General features: G+C 36.2%; 1 protein-coding gene across 2 annotated transcripts in view; it reads left to right on the forward strand.

The window, feature by feature from the left end:
• LOC136855472 (uncharacterized) overlaps positions 1–17,401 on the forward strand; it is a 123,698-nt gene that overhangs the window by 37,762 nt on the left and 68,535 nt on the right. For both annotated transcript variants that reach the window (XM_067132545.1, XM_067132546.1), the window contains exon 4: positions 14,037–14,095. In XM_067132545.1, coding sequence (XP_066988646.1) covers positions 14,037–14,095 — 59 coding nt within the window. The remainder of the gene's footprint in view (positions 1–14,036; positions 14,096–17,401) is intronic.

The following is a 17,401-nucleotide window of genomic DNA, read 5'->3' on the forward strand; positions in this document are numbered from 1 at the left end:
TATCGTCGTGGGAGAGCTTTAGCCACGTATGTCCGTACACGCCGTTCATAATGTACCTTAACGGGAATGCGAGGGAGTATAGTAGGAGCGTAGGGTCTTTTGAAAGTGAAATAATGGGCGGGATCAGGTTGAGCGATTTCATAGCGGCTCCTGAAAGCGTTGTCCTTCAGGATTGTGTCAGATGTTTTGGGATTAAGTCACTAGTCTCCGGGCTTGCTTCGTTTTGCTTGCGACCCACCAGTGGCTAGTGACTGCCACGTACATTATTTAAAGATGAAGTTAACAGAGAAGTGGATTTTTGGGGTAGTTAGATTAAATCACTTTCTGCGGCTGGCATCTTTTGGGGACTATATATATAATATATATATATATATATATATATATATATATATATATATATATATACACACGTGTGTTTGTGTTACATATATATAAATATATGCACCATTGCGAAGGCTTATAATTTGGCTTTAAATGAATAGTTTTATTAAAGTAAATATAAGATAAGTACAGATTCACGGTGTCATCGCTCTAAAATTTTCCGTCTATCAGTATTTGCCATTACTGGACTTTCACTTCCTGAAAATAATTATGACAGTCCTTTTAATACAAATAATTGCTTCACGGAAGCACTCAAACGCTTTCTATAATTTAATCTCAGTCAGCTATAAATGGAAACTGTTAATTTCGATTTGGCAACACTGTATTGGAAATCGTTAATTTCGATTTGGCAATACTGTGTTGGAAATTGTTAATTTCGATTTGGCAACACTGCATTGGAAATTGTTAATTTCGATTTGGCGGAACTGTATTGAAAATTGTTAATTTCGATTTGACAACACTGTATTGGAAAGTGTTAATTTCGATTTGGCATCACTGTATTGGTGTCTGTACTTAGCGTAAGATGTGAGGAAACATAACATTTAAAAAAAAAGAAATTCAAAGGGTTCTGATTTGGCAACACTTTCTTGATGTCTATGCTTACCGTAAGATGTGAGGAAACAACATTAAAAAAAAAAAAGAAATTCAAAGGGTTTTGATTTGGCAACACTGTATTGATGTTTATACTTACCGTAAGGTGTGAAGAAACATAACATTTAAAAAAAAGAAATTCAAAGGGTTTCGATTTGGCAACACTGCATTGATGTCTATACTTACCGTAAGATGTGAAGAAAAAAAAAAAAATTGAACGCTTTCATCACCTCGAGGTCACACAATCTCATTTATTCAAACTGAATTTTAAAGTCCTTGATGAGTGTCTTTAATTCGCGATTATCAAGAGTATTATTCCAGAGATAATTTGATGTAAATCATTCATAAATGATTTCTTTATGATTATTTCCTCTCCTCGCCATCTGTATTAAAATCTCTTTAGTTTCCTTTCACTGCATTTCCAATTATTCCTTCGTTGTTATTCTTTTTTTATAATTTCGTACTTTATTGCAACTTTTCTTTATGGTATATTCTCTCTCTCTCTCTCTCTCTCTCTCTCTCTCTCTCTCTCTCTCTCTCCATAAATGGACCCATATTTCGGAGTTGTGCATACCAAGCAGATTTACTGTTTGTTTTTTTCTGGTATTCCTTGTTATATTTCCGTTATTAATTAGGGACCTATTTTTCGAGGTTACACGTGCCAAGTATATAGATTTTTTTGCACACGACTAAATCGTCTCATGCAAGATTAAAGTAAAATCCATACGCCCGTAAAGTTGCGAGTAAAATGAGAGAGAGAGAAAGGTAAAAACTATATATGTTAGTCAACTTTTAACACCTTGTGTGCGTCAGAGTCATTACATATACATGAAATTGTCCGAGTGTGTTCGAACACTTCTCTAACACTCTTAACGTTTAGACTAAAGTCGCAGCGATTATAAACGTTTCAAGCGAGCAATTAAACACTCAACGCGCCTAGAAACTGAAGAGCTCCCATTCTTTTCACAGCGACTTCTGTAGAAATACCCAGAAGAAATCGTTATATATACTAATGGCCTGTGTTCTTTGGCTCCTTCCCTCGTGTTTTAGTGCCCATCTCGTTCCCGGCGTATTTCCTGAAACTGCCGCGCGAATACCGGCCGCATGACGCTAAATATCTGTGCGATTGGTATCTCAGAGTCATTTGACAAAGTTAAGGTCGCCCCTAAGGCGACTGGAGCAGGGGAAAGACGGGAAAAGAATGCTAACATTGTGACAGGAATGCCAACACCTTCGCGTCTGGAGTTCCTCTCGGCCTGATACTTTCACTCTTCCCGTTTTCTATTAATGGGACGGTGACGCTCGACGTCCGTTGAAGATACTGTCGGTTTTTTTAAATGTTCCTTGACTCCGGTTGTTTTCTCTCGTTAGTCCGGAATGGCGTTACCTTGACGAATATTGGATTACCTGGATTGAGACAGATTCGAGTAAGAGATTTTAATGTGAAGTTTAGACGTGCTGAAGAATTTTCGCAGTTGGAATACGGAGAAACTATCAAATAATATAATTGTTAGCTGATTAGTATCTACTTCTCTCTCTCTCTCTCTCTCTCTCTCTCTCTCTCTCTCTCTCTCTAAATCTTGAAAGATAGGGAAAGTATTCCGGAAAATTCGGATTTTTTCGGAATATGGACACAGGAGTAAATAATTAGATTAAATATTATAAACAGCTGACAGGTGGATTGTGGTAAATAGAAGCATTAATGAAAGGAAAACTTTATAAAAACCAGAGGAAACTCCATTAAGAAGCAAAGATCACTTTTGATTCCTGTCAAAAGTAGAAGCCAACGTCATATTGAATGAGTCTAACATACTGATGAAAAAGCAGTTCTTATGAATATGCAAATAGCAGCTCTAACTTCACGGGTTTGACAACTGACTGACTTTTGACATTATGCCAATAACCTGTAGTGTGATGATACCGGTATTTAATGTAACGTCTATACCGCGAAGGTTTGAATTGACAAAATTCTCACAGGCTGTTGAATTTAGGACTGAATATTATACTGTACAATAAAACATTTCATTCGTCCAGACTTTTCTCGACTCACATTCACAGAATTCAAGAATGTGTGGATGTACACATGAAGGTTGTTTGTAAACAGTGCACGGTTGTGAGTATAGTGAAGGTATTATGTGGCGACGTTGTTGAAAAACATGCGAAATACTTTACTGTTTCTCCACATTTTTTTCGGTGGCATTAACAACTATTTAAATCGTTATTTTATTTTTCGTAGTATTTCTCACTGATTCTTATTATATTTCACATTTTTTAATTAGTTTGTTGTAGCTGACTTATTATAATTCAGATTTTTGTCAGAATTTTGTCCAGTCCGTTTAGTGTCACTAACTTTCTTATAATTCACATTTTTGACAAATAAGTTCACATGAATACTGTTATTGCCAGTCTTCTTATGCAAATGATCTCGGCGTCTTCCAAAATTATATTCGAATTCACCCGTTGCTTGACGCTGCTGTAACCCAGATTTCCTCGAAACACTCTGGTCCACAAAGTGGCAAACAACGAGAACATCTGGCCGGATGACAATTACACAAACAAGGCGCAAGCATTTGAAGTAGACAGTAATCTCTTCACAGTAACTGAAAGCCAGACAAGAAATAATGGAAACTAGAACTGAAGAGATACAACACATCTCATTGTGGGAACTTCTCTAGACACAGTCATTAGAACAATGTGAATGAACAGTAAAACGTGCTTCTAGAGATCAGTGAGCACATGATGTCTCCTCGGAGACGTCCTAATCCTTGTAACTCCTTGGAACAAGAGTAAACATCAAGAGTCAAACAACAAACAAGAACAGACTACAGGGAACGAGCTATATTTAAACCAGCCTTATATTCAGACCTCTCAGCCTGATTCACTTTCGTCTCTTATCTTCAATACGCTAAAGTATCTTTTAAGAGATTCGAAACGGATCACTTGATGCGCTGTAGCAAGTGGGTGTGAGTGGGTGGAGAGAGAGAGAGAGAGAGAGAGAGAGAGAGAGAGAGAGAGAGAGAGAGAGAGAGAGAGAGAGGCAGGCTTTTAATTCAACCTCGTCTTGAACAGCTGGGTGAGCGCTTTCAAGAAAGGGCGTCTGCTCAGTTCAGCGAACGTTGGTAGTACTACGACCGTAACCGACTTTTTTTGTTTGATTTAATTCTGATTTGATTTCGATGAACTGGTGATGATGATTTCATTAAGAACAGTTTTATAGGCTGCTAATTATAATATACGTTATAAGCTATGGTTGTTCATAACTGTCTCCTCTGCTAAAAGAAGCAAGCATGCGACATCGGCCTAGCATTTCATTCGAGAATTTTGTGGGAGAGCAACGTGCGGAGACAGAAATTCGTCCTCTTACAAATGCTTCTCATAAAAATGTTCATAAAACATTGCTAATACGTCTTTGTTTGTTTTTTTGTGAGTTTCTATCGATCGTATCACTTAAATTTCTCCACATTTTCCGTGATAGAACTCAGGGGTACGGCTGCCATCACCCCACCTACCCAACCCCGGCTACGCCCATGGCATCTGACATGTTAACGGATTATACTGATCGTAAATCAGTCATCTTTGATCACTGAAGCACCGGCTAGTATAATCCTTTTGCCTCTTTCATTTTTCTTGCAGTAGTCTGTGTTAATCTTATTGCCACGCTAGCTGCTTTGCACTTACAGTAACTGACAGTTTTTCATGGATGACCCTTAAATGTCGAGTCCAAATTCTTGTTTCTTATAAATGTCACTCTCGTGGGAGTTTCGACAGTGTTGCCATAGTCATAAATCTCACACTTCTTTCCGTCGTATTCTTCGTTTTATTAATAATTGTTCTTTGTTTTTTTAGAGTCTTATTTTCTGATGAATATCTTATTCATAATTTATTTATTTGCGTGACTATGAAGATTTAATGTCAGTAAATAAAAAGAAAATATGATGCATTGTTTGGAACATAAAACACGAAGGAAACTTATGATGAGCTTATAGGCCTAAATGTCGTGTTTTCCTCTGGTATCATGATATAAAAACTGTTATATGCAGAAATTATTTGTATTTAATGTAAGCGTATTCATTGTCATATGCACGTTTTCTATTTGAAAGTTGTTGTTATACGTTACACTTTCTTGTGACTGATTTAAATATGTATTTTTAAGCAAAAAACTAAAATTCGATTGAGTTCATCAATATTGGAATCGATTTCGCATTTTCATGATGGACACCATAGGTAGTTTAAAAGCTTTACCAATTTTAGTAGGAAATATTCCTAAGATATATATCTTAACTGTATAATAACCTGTAATAGAATTTCGCCTTACTTTTACATAATCACTATGACGAATTAAAGTCAAGTATATCTTTCTTCTATGAAATTTAATTAAATGTTCGATTGTCAAATTTTGGTTGCATCGCCGTTGACGCGTAGATCGAGGTGCTGTTGTTTCATTAAACTAGATTTGTGACGGAACAACGCCACAGCTGCCTCGGGTCACCTTTGAAGCCATAGGCATATGAAGTTGTTTGACTCTCTCTCTCTCTCTCTCTCTCTCTCTCTCTCTCTCTCTCTCTCTCTCTCTCTCTCTCTCTCACACACACACACACACACACACACACACAAAGAAAGCTCCTCACTCGAATCTTGAGATAAAACTAGATGCATCAACTTTAGGATTCTCTCTCTCTCTCTCTCTCTCTCTCTCTCTCTCTCTCTCTCTCTCTCTCTCTCTCTCTCTCTCTTACACACAGAAAGTTCCTCACTTGTGTCTTGCGATAAAAAAAGACACAACAACTTTAAGACTCTCTCTCTCTCTCTCTCTCTCTCTCTCTCTCTCTCTCTCTCTCTCTCTCTCTCAGTCTCCCGCATCGTGTTTTAAACCAAAGTTTACAAATAGTGACTTAATATTTTGTTTTGGACGTATACGCCTACACATTTGAGAGAGAGAGAGAGAGAGAGAATCGTAAAGATGTATCTGTTTTTATCTCAATATATGTGAGGAATTTTCTGTGTAAGAGAGAGAGAGAGAGAGAGAGAGAGGTGGACACTATACCCAATGGCCAAGGTGGCCTTGTACATAAAAGGAGAGAAGTGGGTAGCTGCTAAGGTACACCTTCACTAGCGTTAATTAAATTCGGCGGTGCCCCGGTCACTCGTAGGCTTGGACGGCGCAGGAGTGAATGTGGTTGGAGGACCCACTTACAGAGCTGAACCCACGTATAGAACAGGACCTACTTACAGAACATTTATAGAACAAGACCCACTTACAGAACATTTATAGAACAGGACCCACTTACAGAGCTGAACCCACGTATAGAACAGGACCTACTTACAGAACATTTATAGAACAGGACCCACTTGCATATCTAAACATTTACAGAACAGGACCCACTTACAGGGCTCAATATTTATAGAACAGGACCCACTTACATAGGTGAACATTTACAGAACAAGGCCCACTTAACAGAGCTCAATATTATAGAATAGGACCCACTTACAGAGCTAAACATTTATAGAACTGGAGCCATTTAACAGAGCTCAATATTTATAGAATAGGACCCACTTGCAGAGCTAAACTTTTATAGAGCAGGACCCACTTACAGAGCTAAATATTTATAGAACAGGACCCACTTACAGAGCTAAACATTTATAGAACAGGACCCACTTACAGATCTCAACTTTTATAGAACAGGACCCATTTATAGTGCTAAGCTTATAGAACAGGACCCATTTGCTGAGCCAAACCCACGTATAGAGCAGGACCCACTTACAGAGCCAAACCCACGTATAGAGCAGGACCCACTTACAGAGCTAAACCCACGTATAGAACAGGACCCACTCTTAGAACAAAATCTGATTGTAGAGCAGAGTCTTTTATAGAGAAGGACCCAGTTACAGCACAGGAGCCTCTTATAGAGCACGACCCACTTATAGAGAAAAACTATTCATAGAACCGAAGACACATTTAGAGGAAGACCCACTTATAGAGCAAAACCCAATCATAGATCAAGACACAGCTGTAGAACAGAACCCACGCATAGAAAAAACCCACTTTGGTCACTGGATAAGAAGTGAAGTTGGATAAGAAGAAAAAAACCCGTTTTATTATATAAAAGGTGGTATTTGATCATTACCGCTTTCAACAATGAGCTAAAATTGTTACTATTTTTATTGTTCATCTCTGAAGAAATTAGTACGCTCAGATTTATTGTGAAGCATTTTTTAATGACACTAGACGACTATCGAAAGTAATACTATCAGGTAACAGCCAGAGTTTCTCTATTTTTGTAGTATGCTCTTGACTCTGCGTGGTTGCCAGGGACCTTCTCTAGTAATACAGGTACACAGGTATGCATAAGCTTCATTACAAAAGTAGCGTGCGTATGTGCTGTGTGTAACAGATACAAATTTACATAATTTTTAATATGTAGTAAGTATGTATTTAAGTCTCAGTGCAACTTATGCCAACTTCTGCCACAATTCGTCTAACGTTTTCATCTTAATTACCCCAAAACTTGCGCAAGGGCGCCGTCTCCCAAATTATCGCCAGCGATCACTCTATCACAGAAGCATCAGGATGCAGGAGCACGCTTCCTTTGCACGTGACCAGAATACAAGTCTTGAGCGGTGATTTCAAGGTCAGAGGCGAGATTCGTGCCGATTGCAGGTGAAAACTAAAGTACTCCGGTACTCATTGTTTCTGGAGGTTAATCAGTGTGCAACTATAGGAGGAGCTGAAGTGTTTACAGCGGAACTGGATGTACTGTGGTAATAGTAGTAGTATCACTGAGGGATTACCCCATGCAACGGCTCTCCTGTCTAGTTCTGATTTTCATGTTACTGATGCAGCAGTGTAGTATTAACGCAGCAGAGATGAAGCTTGGATGTTAAGATGATCTGTATACCGGCTCCTCTTGGTTGGAAAATTGTAAAAAAAATAGATTAGGAGACTGGAGTGGCTTGGGCCATCATTCTGAAGAGGGGCAGAAAATATCTTAGTTCCTGTTCGGTCCCTTTGAATTGGCTTTACCCCCTCTCCCTCTCTCTCTCTCTCTCTCTCTCTCTCTCTCTCTCTCTCTCTCTCTCTCTCTCTCTCATTTGTGAAGGGATAATTGAAAACAGATATTCAAGATCCTTTCTGCAACAAATATTATTATCTTTTAAGTTTATCCGTACATGATACGCCTGATAAGATTTATCAAGGCATTGAAATATTTGTAGCGTTGGTCCCTCGTATGATAGCTGAATCTGTATTAATTTCAACTTAGATAAAGGTCTTGTAAATATGCCAAAGGCTTCCTTTTTTCTTTTTATTTTAGAATTCCGATTAGAAAGTTGCAGAAACCCCCTATCATGACGCATGCTTTTGCTATTCAAAAACATGCCTGGGAATTAGGCAGGGCCAGCATGTTTATAGTGGCTGTTCATATGAGCAAGAGCCCGTGCTAAGATTGTCGCTTTACCCGAACGTCAAATTTTACGCCAGAATTCTATGATAAATTAGATAAAATAAGATAAACTTAAAATTCAGTCGTTGTTAATTTTTTTCATTCACGCACTGTGGTGTTATTATTATTATTATTATTATTATTATTATTATTATTATTATTATTATTATTATTATTATTATTATTATTATTATTATTATTAAGAAGATGAACCCTATTCACATGGAACAAGCCCACACAAGGGGCCATTAATTTGAAATTGAAACTTCCAAAGAACATGGTGCTCAGTAGAAAGAAGTAACAGAAATTAATGAGAAATAACAGAAAGAGATAAAAGATAAAAAAAATAAATAAAAAAATCAATAAATAGAAAAAGTAGATAAAAATATTAGTAAATTATTAGAATGCAAGGAGAACTGTTTTAGGGTAGACACGCAGACCGACTAAAACATTCAAATATAGCTTTACTTTTTTTATGAATGAAGACTGAAGGTTATTATTGTTCAGCTCTTACCGTAAAGATACGCTGATAAAGCACCTTTTGCCTTACGGTACTCTAAAGCTTCAGCGATTCTGAAAGAAAGTTTATTTACATATGTAATTATTTGCGCTTCGCTTCAGTGTTTATACTTCGTCTGTTTATACTCTCCGTCCATCGTTTGTTCACTCTTCGGCTCATTTATTTACACAGGTTTAGCGTTCTGTTGTTGTTTACCCGTTCTTTTTCCTCCCTAGCTGCAACCCCTTTCATTCCTTTTACTGTACCTCCATTCATATTCTCTTTCCTACATTATCTTGCTGTCCACCCTCTCCTAAATGTTTCGTAGTGCAACTGCTTTGAGGTTTTCCTCCTGTTACACCTTTCAGACCTTTTATTCCCGGTTTTCCTTTCAGCGCTGAATGACCTCGTAAGTCCCAGCGCTGGCCTAAACTCTGTGGTTTCTTTTTTCCTCTCAATTTTCCTGCTGACCTCTCTGCTCTCTCTTTCTCCTCTCTCTCTCTCTGGCTCTCTGACTCTCTCTCTCTCTCTCTGTATTTCAGAAGCTATTGATAAATTTATTGTTTTTCTGTTTGTTGTTGATTCAGTTCCCAATGTGTCTTATCGTAATCTTGGTTATCAAAATCATTACGATAGCTGTTATCAGTGATGGTCTATCTTTTCCTGAGGTTTTATTATTATTATTTTTATTTACTACTACTACTACTACTACTACTACTACTACTACTACTACTACTACTAATAATAATAATAATAATAATAATAATAATAATAATAATACTATTGGTATGACTAATATTCCATGCCAATTTTATAATGAATTGTCATTAGGAAGTTCATTCCGTAAAAACGAATTGTCTCTATGGGAAATAACGTATGCTGTCATTACTAAATAATATCCTCTGGGAAAGAACGTATTCGCTGTCATTACTAATTAATATCCTTTAGGAAACAACGTAATCGCTGTTATATACTAATTAATATCCTTTAAGAACAAACTATTCGCTGTCATTACTAATTAATATTCTTTTGGAAACAACTTAATCGCTGTCATTACTAATTAATATCCTTTAAGAACAAAGTATTCGGTGTCATTTCTATTTAATATCCTTTGGGAAACAATTTATTTGCTGCCATTACTAATTAATATCCTCTGGGAAACAACGTATTCGCTGTTATTGATAATTACTATCCTTTGGGAAACAACGTATTCGCTGTCATTACTAATTAATATCCTTTGGGAAACAACGTAATCGTTGCCATTACTACTTAATATTCTCTGGGAGAAAAAACGTATTCGCTGTTATTAGTAATTGTCATTATTCTTTTGTCCCACCGTGACAAACTCCCGCCCCGAACTACACCTCAAACTACAAAAGACAATTCTCAAGGTTACGCCCACAACTCGCGCTGAATTTTGCACGCCCGAGTAATCGCGCTAAACGGTTGGGATAACGAAACCGTGTAAATCCTGTTGTCGTCGTCACGGCATCGCGTCGACGATAAAAACGGTACGTCATCTGGGAACCCTCAAAACAGCGCATGCGCCGCAGACCGAATCGCAGCGGCGGCGAGACGGTGTCATTGGGAGTATTGTCGCGTCCTCTTCTGCGTCACTTTCACAAAACCCGGTGTCTGGGATGGCGGCTTTGATCTCGGTCCTTGTTTGGGGGTGAGGTGTCAGCGCTATTAATAGAGCCGATTACTTTTAGTTTTCTGTAAAAGAAAACTGTTGTGCCGGCTTTGTCTGTCCGTCCGCACTTTTTCTGTCTGCACTTTTTGTGTCCACCCTCAGATCTTAAAAACTACTGAGGCTAGAGGGCTGCAAATTGGTATGTTGATCATCCACCCTCCAGTCATCAAACATACCAAATTGCAGCCCTCTAACCTCAGTAATTTTTATTTTATTTAAGGTTAAAGTTAGCCATAATCGTCTGTCTGGCAACGATGTAGGCCAGGACACCGCCGGGCAGTGGTTAAAGTTTCATGGGCCGCGGCTCATTCAGCATTTTGCCGAGACCACTGAAAGATCTATTTTCAGTGGCCTTGATTATACGCTGTAGCGGCTGTACAGAAAACTCGATTGCGCCGAAAAAACTTCGGTGCATTTTTTATTTGTTTCTTTCTAATTTGATAATCACTCATTTCATCTATTCATCTTTGATAAACTTTGTCACGTGAACGTTTGAGTAAGTGTTGAGTGAAAGTGGAGTTAACAGGTCAAAGAAGAGAAATAATGAAAGAAAATCCCTGTTCTTTAATCTTCTGTCAAAATGTAGTATGATATCTAAAATCATGTATTATTTAATGTTTGTGGTCTTATTTCCTAGGCTTCGGAGTTCCTTTGCTTCTTCCTATTTCCTTACGGATATTTTGATCCTCTTTTCTTAAGGCTGGTGTAAAATCAACTGAGACATAATCAGTTGAAGTGATAACGGAAGGAGGAAGAGAATTCCAAAGCTGGTCAGTAAAAAGAACAAGATGGTAATCGATTAGAGGCAAAAATAAGGATGGTTGTAATAAAGACCTTACCACGTATTCTACAATGGTATCCCTTCTTACTCCAGGTGAAATGTCTTTATCCTATCTCGCACAAGCTCACCTTTGGGTAGTCTTGAACTTACAGATGAGTTTTCTTCTTCTTCTTCTTTTCCTCCTCCTCCTCCTCCTTCTCCATCTCCTTCTCCATCTTCTTCTTCTTCTACTTCTTCTTCTTCTTCTTCTTCAGAAGTTCCCTAAGTGTCCCTGACATGTCTCGGGGAAATTCATAATGAATGTTGAAGACTCGCTTCGAGTGTCCCTCAGGAGAAATTGAAATAAATGTGAGTTGAAAAAAAAAAAAGTGGCTTCAAGGGAAATAAAGCAGTGAAAGATCATAGTTTCTGAGATGACTGGTTTCCCAGACAGGCAGCAAGGAGAAGAACAACGTTTGGAGTTTTTTTTTTTTTTTAGAGAAACAACAACAGCGTAGATATTAAGAGATGAAGTTTCAGACTAAGAAATAGCAGTTACACTCCTCTGATTTGATTTTAATTTCCATCTTTTTGCTTTTGAGTACGAAGAGATCTATTTCTTTGATTTTATTGCAATGTCCATCTTTTTCTGTATGAAAATGTTCCAATACACAACGGAGAGATAGCTCACCCAATCTCTCAGCAGAGAGACATTGAAACAAATTAGAAAGTTAGGAAAGGAAATGGGAGATATTATATCTTTGTTTTGGCTTGTCAGAGTCCAGAAGTTTACAGCAGGCTTCTTACCCCATAAGCCCCTTACTACACGTATTTTAAACCTAGCCATCAACCCTGGTAAGTTGAAGCACAGTTGAGGAGCAAGGAATGGTTAGACAAGTGTGATGTAACACTACTGAAGGCTTATGAGATTTTTTTCATGCACGTATGTCCTGTTGTGTAGAAGTTAACTCCAATAGCTTTTCGATTATTTATTAAGAATTTGCACATGGTAGGAATAATGATTTTAATTAATTACTTCATTTGTTTGTTTATGTAGATATGTATTTAGTTATTTATTTATTTTTATTTTGACAAAGGAACGTTAGGCCGATCATGCATTCACTCATGTAATGCCCGATTGTGTGGAGGTCCACTTGGGTAACTTTTTGTTTGTATGTTGAGAAGTTGCACATGTTAGGGATAGTATTTCTTATTAAATAATTAATTGATGAATGAATGAATGAATTAATTAATTAATTTATTTATTTATTTATTTACCGAGGAAAGCAAAACTGATAATACATCCCAGCTCATGTCAGATAAGATATAAGATCAAAATATTTCGAAGTACGTTAAGATAATAGACTTACACAGGATCATCAGCGTGTACCTGATTATATGAGTGTGTAAACAACATCATGAAGATACGAGATAAAACAAAATCAGCTGGGGTGGGTTAGAATCAAACCAGTTTCCGGCCGGCGGTTGGTTTCGAGTTATGGGATGGAAAGGAAAATAAAACGAATAATGAAGATAAATAAGAGGACGGTAGGCCCGTTTTTCATTGATTTTATTTTGTTATTTGTGTATTTATTTATTTATTAAAGTATTAATTTAATTATTTATTGATTTGTTTGTATATAAATATGAAGGAAGTTATGGGTAAGGAAGAAAAGAAGTTATCCTTTGAATGTTAAAAAACATAAACCACAAAAAAAAAAATTTTATTTTATGTATTTATTCATTCGTTTATTTATAAATATGAAGAAAGTATAGATGCGAAAGGAAGAAGACAAATTATGCGCTTGATTGTTAAAATACATAACCCACAAAAAGTATTTTTATTCTGTGCTTTTTTGTTAATTTTACTATACTTTTTTATCTATTTATTTATTTATTTATTTATTTATTTATTTATTTACTATTTATGAATATGAAGGAAGTATAGATGAGTAAGACAGAAAACAAATTATACTTTTGATTGTTAAAAAACATAAATCACAAAAAAAAATTTGACACTTACCAGAAGAAAAATTTAACCTATGGCGTCATAACTGATGCACGCACCTAATCTTCTTGACCCCGTTTACACGCTCTCACGGTACTACTTACTGACTTAGGTTAAAAGGGAAATTCGAGAGAAATGTCATTAAGTCATTACGGTATTTGGCACAACGTCCTCTCTCTCTCTCTCTCTCTCTCTCTCTCTCTCTCTCTCTCTCTCTCTCTCTCTCGGCGTCAGTAACTCTGATGTTGTCAGACGCCAGTTGTAGTAGCCTCTCTCTCTCTCTCTCTCTCTATCTCTCTCTCTCTCTCTCTCTCTCTCTCTCTCTCTCTCTCTCTTACAAATGTGTCTGACCCTGAGAAATGTGATTGTTTAGGAATATATATATATTACTAAATGTATATAAATATATATATGTGTATATATACATATATATATATATATAAATATATATATATATATATATATATATATATATATATATATATATATATATATATATGTGTGTGTGTGTGTGTGTGTGTGTGTATGTGTATATGATTGTATATGTACGCTATTATTATTATTATTATTATTATTACCAAATGTTTGTTGCTGGGTGCTCCCGAAGTTGCGGTACTTCAGGAGATTGTTTACAATACTGATTCTTCTTCTTTTTCTCCTGACAGCTGGTGGACTCCCGATCCAAGCTTGACATGACGACGGCCTCCGTCCCACTGCATACCAGGTGAGAGAGAGAGAGAGAGAGAGAGAGAGAGAGAGAGAGAGAGAGAGAGAGAGAGAGAGAGAGAGAGAGAGAGATCCCATCTTGGTTGTCTGTCGGTCATAAATCTTGTGGCGCTGCTTCGTCCTTGGTATCTCTCAGAATGAAACGGAAATAAGAACTAGAAAAGAAATATGTACGCGAAAGATATAATTTCTTGTGGTGGTTGTCAGCCTGTGAAATTGGTTGAAATTGACGCTTGGTACTCGAAGTATGTTTCTGAAATGATCCGGCAAATGCAGTAGAGAATTCTACGTATTTTTGTTTTAGTCGTGTTATTTTCAAGTGAGCTAACGATAATTTTCTATATTTTTTTAAGTATTTCTTTCAATAAAACTCATCTAAATGATTTTAGTTGATAATTTTTTCTGAGAGATAGAAAGGATGCTTATCGCTTACGCAAACGGTTGTTGGGATCTAATATAACAATTTGAAGTTCATCAGTACAATGATGACTTATATAATACTGCATGATTCTTATATATATATATATATATATATATATATATATATATATATATATATATATATATATATATATATATATATATATATATATATATATATATATATTTCATACTTTCTTTCTGTTTAATTTATGGTACTGCATGTGTTATAATTTCAGGGTTTAGGTTATAATAAGGTTATATATTCATGAACTAATCTTGAAAACGCATGGTTATCGACTCAAGTCGAAAATCATGCACAATTAGTAATTTATCTTTCGAGACATCCCATAAGACAAGGTGATTCGTGTGATCAAATTCTGATACTTGAATTTGTCGTGTTTCTAGGTTCGTAGGAGTTGATGTTAATGACTGTTTCCAGCCAATGTATGGAAATTTATAAACTTTGAAATATATTTTTTTCTCATACACTCACCTTTATATATATATATATATATATATATATATATATATATATATATATATATATATATATATATATATATATATATATATATATATATATATATATAAAATATATATATGTATAATATTATAAAATGGATTCACTTATAACCAAATGGAAATTGCAATAAGGTATCACGTAGTTATCAATATGAGTAAATTTTAGCATTTTTTATCTTTGCCTTTACATGCGCATGCGCAGTTTCCGCAATCTTCGGATCGCATATACGGAAGAAGCCCCTAAACTGCTTGGCGTAGTATTACGGCGCAAGAGGATTTGTGGTAATGAATATGTTTGTTTACACTACAAAAAAAAAAAAAAAAAAAAAGGCCAGAAGCATAAATAGTTTTGCATATTTTCCTTTGTTCACATTATAGTCTTTTTTGGTGACTTTTGTGACGAAGAGACCAGCCAAAATTAGGCCTAGGAATTGCAAGAAACCTTTTTCTAAAGAGACTCGGGTTTAATAATTTGCTCCGTCGGGGGAGCTAGTGCCGTCAGTGTACCTCACGTGGTGCACTGTAGGCATTACTTGAGGTTCCTTGCAGCGTCCGTTCGGCTCCTAGCTGGAACCTCTTTCATTCCTTTTACTGTACCTCCGTTCATATTCCCTTTCTTCGATCTGACTTTCGACCATCTCCTAACGATTGTTTCATCGCGCAACTGCGAGGTTTTCCTCCCGTTACACCTTTCAGACCTTCTTATGGTCAGTTTCCGTTCCAGTGCTGAATGACCTTACCGGTCCCAGCGCTTGGCCTTTGCTATTTCTATTAATAATTTGAGCAACAAATCGCAAGGCGTAAAGTTTCACATTCATATAAGAAAGATACTTCTTGTTAGTCAAGTTGATACTAAAGTTTTCCTCATTGCGTCACTTTAGATGTGAAATCTTCAGGAATTTTCATCAGTAAACAATTCTCCTTGTATTTTAATGATTTACTTCCATTTTTACCTATTTACATATTTATTTGTTCATTTATTTTTTTATTTTCTAATTACTGATCACTTTTTCTGTATTTTCTATTACCTTCTGTTACTTCTTTCGAATGAACACCATATTATTTGGACGCTTGAATTGCAAGTCAGTGTCCCATGTCGGCTTGTTCCGAGTAGGGTTCATCTTCTGAATAATAATAGTATTGATAATATTCCTGGTTGATATTGCATATTTATCTATTATTTCAAATGAAGTTAGAATTTTTTTAAAGATAAATGACCCTCATGATATTGAATGTAAAAGATTCAGAAGGAAATTATCAAATCTGCGTTCTTATCACGTCCAAAGCTAGAGCTCATATACAATCCTATGGTAGCCTTATCTCACCTCAATATCCAGTAACTATATTTAATTACTATATTCAATCACAAACTGAGCTTTCCATCTCCGATACACGAAGAGGAGAAGTAAAACAACCGTCTCTTTCACGAAGATAAACTGCTACAAAGTTGCAAATATCGTGCGGTTAGTGATTCATTTGTTATTTGATTCGAACCCACTGTTACCTGAGATCACGTTCAGTTTCTTGACAAGACTTTTTTGTCAAGGCAAACCTTTCCTGAGATCAGTTAGTAGTGGATCTCTCTCTCTCTCTCTCTCTCTCTCTCTCTCTCTCTCTCTCTCTCTCTCTCTCTCTCTCTATATATATATATATATATATATATATATATATATATATATATATATATATATATATATATATATATATAATATATTCAAAATTTTATTGCATAATTATGTTATCACAGCTTTCCTTCTTGCTGAATTATTACGACTGTAAATACATCTCTCTCTCTCTCTCTCTCTCTCTCTCTCTCTCTCTCTCTCTCTCTCTCTTTCCAAACTTTTATAGCATATTTATGTTATCAAAGTTTTCCTTCTTGCTGAATTTATACGACTGAAACTACATCTCTCTCTCTCTCTCTCTCTCTCTCTCTCTCTCTCTCTCTCTCTCTCTCTCTCTCTCTCTCTCTCTCAGGTAAAACAAACCAATGCTTTCTCTAAGTACTCTATGGAGTGGCTTTCATTACGTCCTTACAAATCGACATCTATTGGTAGCCAAGAGGCACCCACTTGAAGCCACTTAAGATGACAACTCCTTGTCTCACTACTTAGTAAGAGAGAGAGAGAGAGAGAGAGAGAGAGAGAGAGAGAGGATAAACTAAACTTACAGTCGAATTCTTTTTTAGATGATTGCGTTAATCGAGTAAGTTTGCTTTTTTTATCTGTCTTCAGATAATTTTATTTATAAATTTTTTTTTAAATTGTCAGCGAATTTTCTTCCATTTGCCTAAGCGTAAACTAATAATAAATAAACAAGAAATAAACAATAGGCAAACAGTTTCATTGGCGCCATTCCC

This window comes from Macrobrachium rosenbergii, chromosome 31 (assembly GCF_040412425.1).
Source record: "Macrobrachium rosenbergii isolate ZJJX-2024 chromosome 31, ASM4041242v1, whole genome shotgun sequence".
Lineage (NCBI taxonomy): Eukaryota > Metazoa > Arthropoda > Malacostraca > Decapoda > Palaemonidae > Macrobrachium > Macrobrachium rosenbergii.